This window comes from Cupressus sempervirens, chromosome 2, assembly GCF_028749045.1.
Source record: "Cupressus sempervirens isolate cs-2001-9-10 chromosome 2, ASM2874904v1, whole genome shotgun sequence".
Lineage (NCBI taxonomy): Eukaryota > Viridiplantae > Streptophyta > Pinopsida > Cupressales > Cupressaceae > Cupressus > Cupressus sempervirens.
Genome location: NC_143119.1, coordinates 245,881,126 through 245,892,301, shown reverse-complemented (window position 1 = coordinate 245,892,301; position 11,176 = coordinate 245,881,126). Strand labels below are relative to the sequence as shown.

The 11,176-nt window shown below is 36.6% G+C and overlaps 1 protein-coding gene across 1 annotated transcript; it reads left to right on the top strand.

Annotated features, from left to right (window-relative positions):
• The first annotated feature begins 342 nt into the window (after positions 1-342).
• On the top strand, positions 343-5,456 carry LOC149571958 (uncharacterized). Its single transcript, XM_089813348.1, has 5 exons — positions 343-1,066; positions 1,204-2,329; positions 2,469-2,780; positions 2,893-4,890; positions 4,986-5,456. Exons 1-5 carry the CDS (start codon positions 546-548, stop codon positions 5,361-5,363), a joined length of 4,335 nt encoding a protein of 1,444 aa, XP_089669474.1. The 5' UTR covers positions 343-545; the 3' UTR covers positions 5,364-5,456.
• The last annotated feature ends 5,720 nt before the right edge of the window (positions 5,457-11,176 follow it).

The window sequence follows — 11,176 nt, the reverse complement described above, 5'->3', positions numbered from 1 at the left end:
AAATAAAACTTAATAATCACTTAGCTTAAAGACAGGTACTATAAGACAAAATATACAAAATATTTGGAAAAAACAAATTCAATATCAAATTAAGAAAACATATTCGTGACTATACCTAAACAAATACAAACACAGAAAAAAAAAGTAAAAGATAAGATGAACTATTTCTCGTCTGTAATAAATTGATTTTATTGAGAAAATGGAGGTTTGTCGTGTGTGAGTAAAGGGACTAGAAGATTTGACTAAGCTCAACGACGATGGACGTGGAGATTGTGCTTATCTCACCAAAAATTTTGTCCGTCCCACCGTGTGAAAGTTGGCAGGGAAGTTGGGGCAGCGGCGGAAGTTGGGGCAGCCGGCCGCACCGTAGCTGGTGCTCCACTCATGTGGACCGTATCACCCTGCTGGTTCACACTCCATTTTGAATACGCTCAAGTTTCAACTCTGCCTAATACGCCTCCTCAAAGTTGAGTCATTTGTTTTTCATCAAAACCCGTCTTTGATTCTTCTCAGTTTTGTTCGGTTTTAATTCTAAATCAATTGAAATGGCTTCCTCTTCCACAGCCACGCAAAGTCAAAACGCTTTTGATCAGCTTGCGCCTTGTTCTGCACCTAAATCTACTGAGTCCTGGGACATTTTCATTAATCATCGTGGATCTGATGTGAAATACACATTAGCCAAAACCATTCATCATAAACTTCATTCCCTGGGATTCCATGTATTTCTAGACGTCGATGCCCTTGATGCCGGTGATTCCATTCCAGCAGAGATACAACAAGCCATAACTTGTGCTGCATTTCATCTTGCCATTTTTTCTCCCAACTATGCCCAATCTCCATGGTGTTTGGCTGAATTGTCTTTCATGCTCCAAACTGGTAAAACCATCATTCCTATTTTCTATCGTGTTGATCCCTCTGATCTCAGATGGGTCGAGAAAGGGAAATATGGCGATGCATTCTCAGAGCACGAAAGCAAGGGCAGATACACAATCGAAAAGCTTGATGAGTGGAAAGGGGCACTCCACAACACTTCATTCCTGTCCGGCTACCTGGTCAATAGTAACGAGTACGTATTATTTCCTCTTTCTTCAATTGTCTAATATTGTTCCATCTCACCCATGTCTTTTTTATTCGGTGACATTAGAATTTAAGCAATGATAGTGTTTCTGTTTTGAGTTTTTGTTCTCGCTTTAAAATGTTTAGGGATGAGGCCATAGTCTTGAAGAATATTGTGAATCGTGCATTGGCAATCATGAAAAAAACTCCATTGTGGGTGGCTGAACATCCACTGGGATTGGATGAGCTAGTACAAGGCTTCGAATCGCTAGCAGTAGAAGAGACGGTAAAAATCAGGGGGATCGTGGGCATGGGAGGCAGTGGGAAAACCACATTGGCCAAGGAGCTCTTCAACAGGAACTTTTCCTCCTTTCAGATATGCAGCTTTGTTTTCGACGTGCGAGACGCAGCATCCAGAAACGCTCTGCCTGACAAGCAGAAAAGGCTTCTCGCTGACCTCAATTTCCACTATTTGCCGTTCGATCATGTAGATGAAGGCAAGGTCGTTCTTGCAAATCATTTGAGCTCTCATGGGGCTCTCATCGTTTTGGATGATGTGGATCACATCGAGCACCTGAATGCTCTGTTGCCAAGTAAGAACAAGCTTGGATCCCAAAGTATGGTCATTGTAACCACTCGGGAATTGGGTGTTCTGTTATCATGGGGTATTTCACCGTCCTGTATTTTTAAGATGCCGGGACTTAACCCGTCACATGCTGAGCAGCTCTTCTGCTGGCACGCTTTCTTGCAACCCTCTCCACCTGCTGAATTTCAAACTCTGGTTCAAGATTTCGTAAAGGCTTGCAATGCTCTGCCTCTGTCACTGAAGGTGTTGGGGGCACAGTTGTATGGCAGGAAGTCTGCAGAGTACTGGAAATCCCAATTGCACAAAATCTTGAGAATATTGCCCAGCGAAATCAAACGAAGGCTTCAAGTTAGCTACAATGCGCTCGATGAAGAAGAGAGGGAGATGTTCTTGGATGTGGCTTGTTTTCTCATTGGAGAAGAGGAGACCACGGCTATTGCAGTATGGGATGGATCGGGTTGGAGTGGTCTGTGTGGATTAGAGACGCTCGTAAATAAGTGTCTTGTGGAACTGGTTTTGGAATTGGTCAAGGAGAATGTGTTCAGGCCGTCGAGATTGTTCTATAGGGAAACCCGTGTAATACGAATGCATGATCACCTGAGGGATATGGGAAGAGAGATTGCAAGTAAACGGTCACCATATCGTCTATGGTGTCCACAGCAAACTGATAAAATGAAACTTTCCACGGTGAGATTTTTTATATAATTCGCTCTCCCATTCTACGGTTTCGTTAAATGCAAATAATTGCCTGTTTGTTAGTTTTTATCTGCCTCTGCTTTCAGTGAGTTTCATTCAAAAATCTCTGATTTTTTAATTTTCTATTCAGAAAAGGAATCCGGTACGAGGGATACTACCTGCAGATTCTTTTGTGGCGTTCAAAGAATACACACAGCAGTTAACGGGGAAAGCAATCAGACGATCAAAGCGCCTTCGATTTTCATGTGGATTACAAATCCTTTCCGTCAACGCAAACGAGTTTACTGAAGAATTTGCATCATTATCTCAAGATCTTGTGTGGCTTCGCTGGGAAGATTTCCCCCTAAGAAATTTTCCATCATGGTTTGCATTAAAAAATCTAAAGATTTTAGAGATTAATAGGGCTTCTAAGTTGGAAGAATTGTGGCAGGATGATGCAGAGGTAAGCAGTTTGCTTTCGTGGTTTAAGAAAATTACTTAAAAAATCTTAATTGAAACGTTCATCCTTTTATGAATTGAATTGAATTGAATATTATAGTAATGGTTGCCCGCAGCCTCCTTTGAAATTGAGTGAGCTTATTTTAACGGGTTCTGGAAAATTGCAACGATTTCCAAGCTCATTAAGACGTCTTCGGGATCTGAAAAGGCTTGCCATCGAATTTGTTGGTAGCAGTTTGTCAGAAGAGCTCTGTGCCCTCCCATCACTAGAGAATTTGCGATTATCCTCTCTAGTGCTATCTTCCCTACCTGATGCTTTTGGCAATTTAACAAGCTTGACGTATTTACATCTGGGGAGTTGCAGACAGCTGAGCATTTTGCCTGATTCTTTCAGCCAACTGATACATCTGGGAGATCTAAATTTGTCAGATTGTGAAATATTATGTTCACTACCTGATGGTTTTGGCAATTTAGTAAATTTGAAGAAGATAGCTCTGTATGGTTGCAAGCAATTGAGCATGTTGCCTGGTTCTTTCAGTCAGTTGATACACCTGACAGATCTAGATCTATCAAACTGTGAAATGCTATCTTCACTACCGGATGATTTCGGCAGTTTAACAAGCTTGAAAAAACTAAGAATGACTTGCTGCTTGAAGTTGAGTATGTTGCCTGATTCTTTCAGTCAGCTGAGACACCTGACTGATCTAGATCTATCAAACTGTGAAATGCTATCTTCACTACCGGATGGTTTCGGCAGTTTAACGAGCTTGAAAAAATTAAAAATGATTTTCTGCTTGAAGTTGAGTATGTTGCCTGATTCTTTCAGTCAGTTGATACCCCTGACTGATCTAGATCTATCATACTGTAAAATGCTATCTTCACTACCGGATGGTTTCGGCAGTTTAACGAGTTTGAAAAATTTAAGAATGGATTTCTTGAAGTTGAGTATGTTGCCTGATTCTGTCAGTCAGCTGAGACACCTGACTGATCTAGATCTATCATACTGTCAAATGCTATCTTCACTACCGGATGGTTTTGGCCAGTTAAGAAGCTTGAAGAATTTAAGTCTACTCTCTTGCTCGCAGTTGAAAATGTTGCCTGATAGTTTTAGACAGTTGATACACCTAACAGATCTAAACTTATCTTATTGTGAAATGCTGCCGTCACTTCCTGACGGTTTTGGCAATTTAACAAGCTTGAGAAGTTTAGATCTGAGCAATTGCAGCATGTTGAGCATGTTGCCTGATTCTTTTAATCTGCCGATAAACCTGACAAAGCTAGAATTGTCAGGTTGTGAATTACTCTATTCACTACTTGATGCTGCTGGCAATTTAACAAGCTTAAGGAAATTATATTTGAAGGATTGCATACAGTTGAGAATGTTGCCTGATTCTTTCACTCAGCTGATCCACTTAGAAATTCTCAGTTCATCACGTTGTGATAGCATGTCTTCACTACCTGATGGTTTTGGCAATTTAACAAGCATGAGGAATTTAAGTCTGTCTCACTGCGAGCAGTTGACAAGGTTGCCTGATTCCTTCGGCCAGCTGATCCAGTTGGAAATTCTACGTTTATCAGATTGTGAAAAGCTGTCTTCGTTACCCGATAATTTTGGCAACTTATCAAGCTTGAGAAATTTACATCTGGGAAATCCCACACAGTTGAACAGTTTGCCTGATTCTTTCAGTCATCTGCACCTTACAAACTTAGATTTATTGGGATGTGAAATGCTATCTTCACTACCTGAAATGCTACCAGTGTCGCTCAATGAGCTAAGAATATTCTCGTGCAATTCGCTGAAGAATGTCAGGTGTATTGGTGGTCTCATAAACCTCGAGACACTAGAAATACGTGACTGTTTGCAGATAGAAGAATTCCCACGTTTTACAGATCTGGTTTCTTTGAAGAAAATTAAAATGTCCAATTGTCCCAAAGTTGAGAAAATACAAGGTTTGGAACACGCCAAGTCGTTGAAGGAATTGACCTTGAAGACCAGCTGGAAGGAGGCAGGTATGCAGAGTTTGGGGAACGTCATGGAACGATTGGAAGTACTAAAGCTCGAATGCGAGACCATATCAGCTCTCAAACCTTGTATCCAATCTGCAAAGGGGAAGGTACTAAAACTTTCAACGAATTCAGAGTTTATTGTATTGTATAAATGTTCATTTGTATGACTAATTAGTATTTATGGGAACAATACAATTTGTAGGACTGCGCAAGAGAGGTGTGGATAAAGGGTAGCACAATTCGTTCGGAGGAGCCCATTGTAAACCATTTGGCCGAGATTTCTAATATTGACGTCTTCAAGCCTCCCGCTGTAGATGGTGATTCAGATGACCGGAATGTAGGCGAGATTCCAGAAAATAGGCTAGGTAAGTCCAAGATTCCCAATGATGTTTCATATTTGTATTACGTGGAGAAAAAGGAGGGACATGGCGATGAGAGGAAAGTGGTATGCATGTGTTATACAGAACTTATGTACCACTATCTTGCCATTTGCTTCCCACCAAATAGAGCCATAAAAGTGTCAGGCAAGAGAGAGGGGGTTTTGGAGGCGTTCTACCAATTGCTGCAACTTTTGGAGTAATTGGCAGGACACAAATGTCAAGGTTAAAATTTAAAAAGAAGTCGTAAATATAGTAGTTGTTTTATAAAAGAATGAGTCAAATTTTATTTATTTGATATGCAAATGGTAAATGTTTTCATTTTAATTTAAGATAACAATGTTTTTGAACTAAGCAAATTATGTAAGATAAAATGTTAGGAATATAATTCTTTAGTTTTTATATTTAAATGCTAATGATTTAGGAAATTTCTCCTTGTTCGATTTAGGAAGAACATACAAATTTTCATTTTAGCTTTAAAAAAAAAAAAAACAAATAGAAGGGTCAATATCAATGGTTATCTTCTCTCTCTCTCTCTCTCACACACACACACACACACACAAGTAAAATACCTCTTTTATATAATTGTCTTGTTCAATTTACATTATTTGACAAAGTACATTATTTATAGATCTTCCAGTATTTCATTCAAATTATCATTGATCAAGTAATCTTGAATTGTTCGTAATAATCACGTGTTACTCAATCTTCTTTTTAAAGTAGTTGTGTCACAACACCATAACCCTTATTTTTTGTTTTGTAGTTATGAACTTCATGCACACAGTATTCTATTATAAATGCACTTTTGCATTGTTCATTAAATTACTTAAATACATATTTTTCCCCGATGACATTTCAATGTGTAAAATTCTTTTTGGAATTGCCTTCACTACTATAATTTCTATGCTAGTTGTTAACAAGAATTGGTTATGGGTTACATAACTTGAAAAGACAACAAACGATACCCATTAGCATAACCAAACTCTTGCCTTTGATCATACTCTTGCCATGGGTCTACGACTTCTCCTAATGAGAATACTATAGGTAGGGCTTAAGGTAATAAAGCTCATACACCAAACAAGGAAATACAACACAAAATAAATCTAACCTCATGATATGAACTAAATTGCCCAATGTAATCTTATGCAAAGATAAATGTGATAAGATAACACAATCTAACTCCAAAAGAAAAAGAAAAATATCACATGCCGAGTTCACCAAAGATGTTAAGGGGGAAATGTGAATCAAGGAAAGTATACCTAAGCTCATCACATAACCACACTTACAAAAGTCAAAGAGGGAGTCAGGTAGCACAAGAAGTAATGACACTAGTGGTGTGATGCTGATGGATTTGGAGAAGGATTCAATGACCCTAATGGCACATCTGATGATAGTGGAGGTGTTGTAGATGATGATCAATCCACTCTCCTAGCTAAGGTGTGTCATGTTGAATGATGACATTAGTCAATGACACAACTACATGAAGGATTTTAAATCAATAGACTCCTTTATGGTTGTTGGAACCACAATATGAGACATGGTATTTTATATTGTACTTCTCCTTTCATGTGCTAGTACCACCCTATGGGCTTTAGGTCTATCCTATGCAGAGCCTTTTCCTTTACCCTAGAACTAGTAGATGTCAAAGTAATTTGGCTTCTCACCAATGATGAACTCACCATATAGCTTTCTCTTAAAATATAAAAGCACCTCATAGTTGTTACATGGTGGTAGATTAAATGCCATATACTACCTATCCAAAGAATTTGATCTAATCCTAGTGTGACTACACTAATAAATAAGAAAAAATTTAGTAGTATCTTCTACGAAGTTGTTACTAACATGATCAAAGAAAAGAGCACATATGTGATCTTTCTTTATGCCCTTATCTTGCACTTTCCCATATAATGAACTATTGGCACAAAATGCATGCACAAAACCTATCCTTCTATGAACCCCAACTCATAACCTCCTTAGACACCTTATTTTCACTTTTGGTCATTTGTTCTAGTGTATTTACAATGATTGAGTGGTGATCAAGACTAGATGACTTCAACCTATTGAGTGTTTGGAAATGTGAGAGGTATTTTTTGTAAGGCGATTGATAAGGTCCTTGTGGCTAGCATTTACAATATCTAATGAAATGCATGGAGGGTTTAGAGGTGACCATGGTTTTTGAGGGAGAACATTGAGTAGAGAATTTTGTGGCTATGTCATAGTGGGTGAAGGGTTTTGTGGTTGTCTTATAGTCAATGGAGGGTTTCTCAATTTCTCAAAATCAATGGAGGGGTTTGTGCTTATGTATTTGAAGTATTTGGGGGAACTGATTATGTTGTTTGTACAGGAGGTGGTCTTTTAGCTTTATGTCATTTTTTTGGATTTTTAATGCATCTAGTAAATCATAAACCTAAATTTAATTAGAAATAGAAATATAAATGAAGAAAAATGACCAAAAACCTTATTTATGAGGTCCCATGCTTGCAAAAATCTCACTAGTTTTCAAAGTTTGATTGGGTTTGTGCTTTCAACTTCCTTCAATCATTGTTGTCTTCATTTTTGTGGGCATCAAATGCCCTTGGCTATGGGCAACAATAGTTAGATATATTTAATAAAAACCCAGCCAGGTTTTATTAAACAAAACTAGTTTTAATAACCCAATCAGGTTACATGATTAAGTTATTATTATATTACTTTGGCCATACTTAATTAAATTTCAAATAACCTAATCAAGTTATTAAATAATTTATTTTCTACAAGGGTTTCCACTAGATTATACACCATCTTGGTGCACACACCCTTCAAATTTTTTTCTATTATATATGATCCATGACCCATTTATCAGACTTTTTGGCTCAAATTGAAGGATCTTTTCATGTGTATTAATAAGGATTTTAAGCATCATCTTATGGAAATAATTACATATATATAGTACCTAATTTATTCTACTTCACTAATGAGTTAATGGGGAAGTTCAAATCCATCAAATCAATTTCATAAAGTTATGGAAAGGACAAAACTAACAAAAATGCACATTTCTATTTTTGTCAAAGCTTTAATGCCTCTATAATTCTTTTCTTCCACATTTTGTTCCATTGTAAATGCTTTACATCCTTCACACACCATGCCTTTATTTGGAATATTTTGTGAAGCATAGAAATGAGAGCAGACCAATTGCATACACCTTGATTCACTTTGTAGTTTGAAATTATACTAATTTGGTTGCTTAGTCATATAGAGGAATAAAAGATGAAACAAAGGCACACAATAGTTGTAAATATGAACTAGTTTGTTTTCATTGACATTAGATCATTATATGGGAGATTATTTCTATTATGTAGTAACATGTTGTTCTTGATAACAATCTATGTTTCTATGCTTGTATGGTCATGGTTGGATGTCAAAATATGGTGATAGAGTGTGCTAATCAAATATGTTGCTATGGTATTTATAGTGGGATATCAAATCAATATTGAGAAAATCAAATATTCTAAAGCTTGTAATTGGGTGTTAGTCTTTCATTGATATGTTGTTATAATACAATAGATCAAGTATGCAATGTTAGTTTTGCTGCATATAACTTGTACACTTAGTACTATTTTGTTAGTTTGATTGCACCTAACTTACACAATAGTACTTAATTTTTTTATATTTGAAATTAGATCTTTATCATTTGTAAGTTGCACACAATTCTTGTGTCTAAACTCATATCCCACATCATTCTTTATGTAATTTGCAGGCTAGTAAGAAAGCTAGAGAATTTCTTATTTTCAAAAATATGACAAGGAAAGGGTCTCAAGAGGGGGGCTTGGGCTCTATTTTTGAGAAAATAAAGATCCCATGAGTGTTGAGATAATGGGTGTTGCACACATTGCATAGTATTGTTATTTTATTATTTTATTTTTATTATGTAATGTTGTACCTAGATGGATGTGCAACATGTAAAGATTCCCATGGAATATTCTTGATTAGTTGTATTGTAACATTGTGAAAATATTTTATGTAATTATTTAATATTGGAGAAAAGAATTAAATGCCCAATATTAAATGTGGGGTCAGTGGGTTAGGTAGCACATGGTTTTAGCACATGGTTTATGTAATACCACTTCGTGGTTTTGTGGGACTTGCTACTATATAAGCATCCACAAGGGTAGTTGTTGTAGAGAGAGAGAGAGTGACAAGGAGAAGACAAAAGGCAAGAGTCGAGCGGGACAAGGCTTGACAGGTTAGCCAAGGGAGCATTTGTGAAGGTTGAAAGCATGGCATGGGATGTGTGGATTCATGCTTGTTCACATAGTTTGCTCGGTTGTGGCTATGGCCATGAAGGCTTCCATGGTTGTATGGCAATGGTTATTTTGCTGAATAATACATGGTGATGGATGCTTTTGGAGGCTGAGTTTTTCCCTCAATGAGGGTTTCCCAGGGTATATCTTGTGTCACATTTTGTGGGTATGTTGTCTATTCTCTTGCATGTGGATTTTAATTTCATGTTTATTTTAGATCTATTATGGGTTATGTGGAAATGGTTATATTCTTTGTTGCCAAGTTTCCTTACAATGAGATATTTTATGGGAGCCTATAGGATTACTTAGGTAGGGGTCCTAGGAGACTAGAGGGTGGGGTGGGGGGCTACAGGTCTACTTTTTAAGTCCAAGAGGTCCCATAGGAATAATTTTGTGGGATACATGATTAATTAGAATCTTTTCCTTCAAAAAAGGAGCCCTACTTTTTTAAGCACCTTACTTTGAGTGGGTGAAAATGAGGTGGGGCTAGAAATATCCCCACCAGCTTAGGGAAGAATTTAGTAACTTGTCAAAAAAATGATGCACTTTATTCTCATCAAAACTAAAAAAATGTTTACCAAAAATAAAATTTAGAAATATTTTCATAAAACTTCTAGAATCTGAAACTTCTAAAGTAAAGCACACTTCAAAATTCATAGGACTACTCATCTCGATGGATGTAGCCCTATTTCAAATAATCTTATCCTCCAAAATAGGAGCCCATATTCTTTTAGCCCTCTTAATTTGAGTGGGTGCAATATTATGTCCCATGCTCCCGCTTAAATAATTTTTCTACTTAAGTTTAAGCAATAGAGTGTTCCCATGCAAAATAAAAGTCATGCAAAAAATGAAACTTTAGAAGCTTTTCTTATTTGTTTGGAGTAGCTATTTTTAGAAAATGAAAATAAACCATGGGAAAGTAGGGAGGGCTAGAAATAAGCAACAACTACTTATTGAAAAAAGTGGCACAAGTCTTCACCATTTTTTTCTTGATGACTTTTTATTTGCATAAAATATAATTTTAAAAACTGTTTGCAACAAAATAATTAAAATTTTGATTTAATTTTTTTTTAAAAACACTCCTAAACTTAAGCAACAAACATTAAAACACATAGTTCCAAATCCAAAAATTATGCCAAAAAATGAGTAGTTGGTGCCAACAAAAATAAGCTAAATAGTAGCATGAGGACTTGCTCTAAATGAGGTGGCTCTAGAAATAGCCACACAAGCTTAGGAAAACTTTGTGCCACATGTCAACAAAAAAAGAAGAGAAAGTTTTAAATATTTTATTTGATATTCAAAATTAAAAAATTTCAAAACTTCCTTAAATTTAGGAACTCAAATATTTCTGTTGTAATACACTTTATGATTCATAGGACCACTCAACTTTAAGCACTCCTTAAAAATTTCACTAGTGTCTATTCTATTTTTGAGGAAGTTCCCTCCATGGAGCTCTAGCCTAATAGATTTTGTTTGCTGGTCTATCGGATTTTTGGGTGACACTCTTCACCTAAACTTCTTGATACCCACAAGAAAAGCCCACAAAATTTCTTCTTTCAAAAACTTTAACAAATGAGCTTTTGCATTTATGATTATGTTTGTGATGTCTACCACTTTCATGCAATTTTGTCTAGATCATGTTCTATGCCCTTAACCTTTCACTCATATAACTGAACCCATATGCCTCCTCTATTGGAAAATACAATTAGAACAATTGTTATGTTTTCATTGATGTG

Bases quoted from the DNA above. Each gene is read 5' to 3' on its own strand.
- LOC149571958 (XM_089813348.1), top strand. From the start codon at position 546: ATGGCTTCCTCTTCCACAGCCACGCAAAGTCAAAACGCTTTTGATCAG. The intron at 1,067-1,203 runs GTACGTATTATT...TAAAATGTTTAG, and splicing joins TACCTGGTCAATAGTAACGA to GGATGAGGCCATAGTCTTGA. The intron at 2,330-2,468 runs GTGAGATTTTTT...TTTTCTATTCAG, and splicing joins ATAAAATGAAACTTTCCACG to AAAAGGAATCCGGTACGAGG.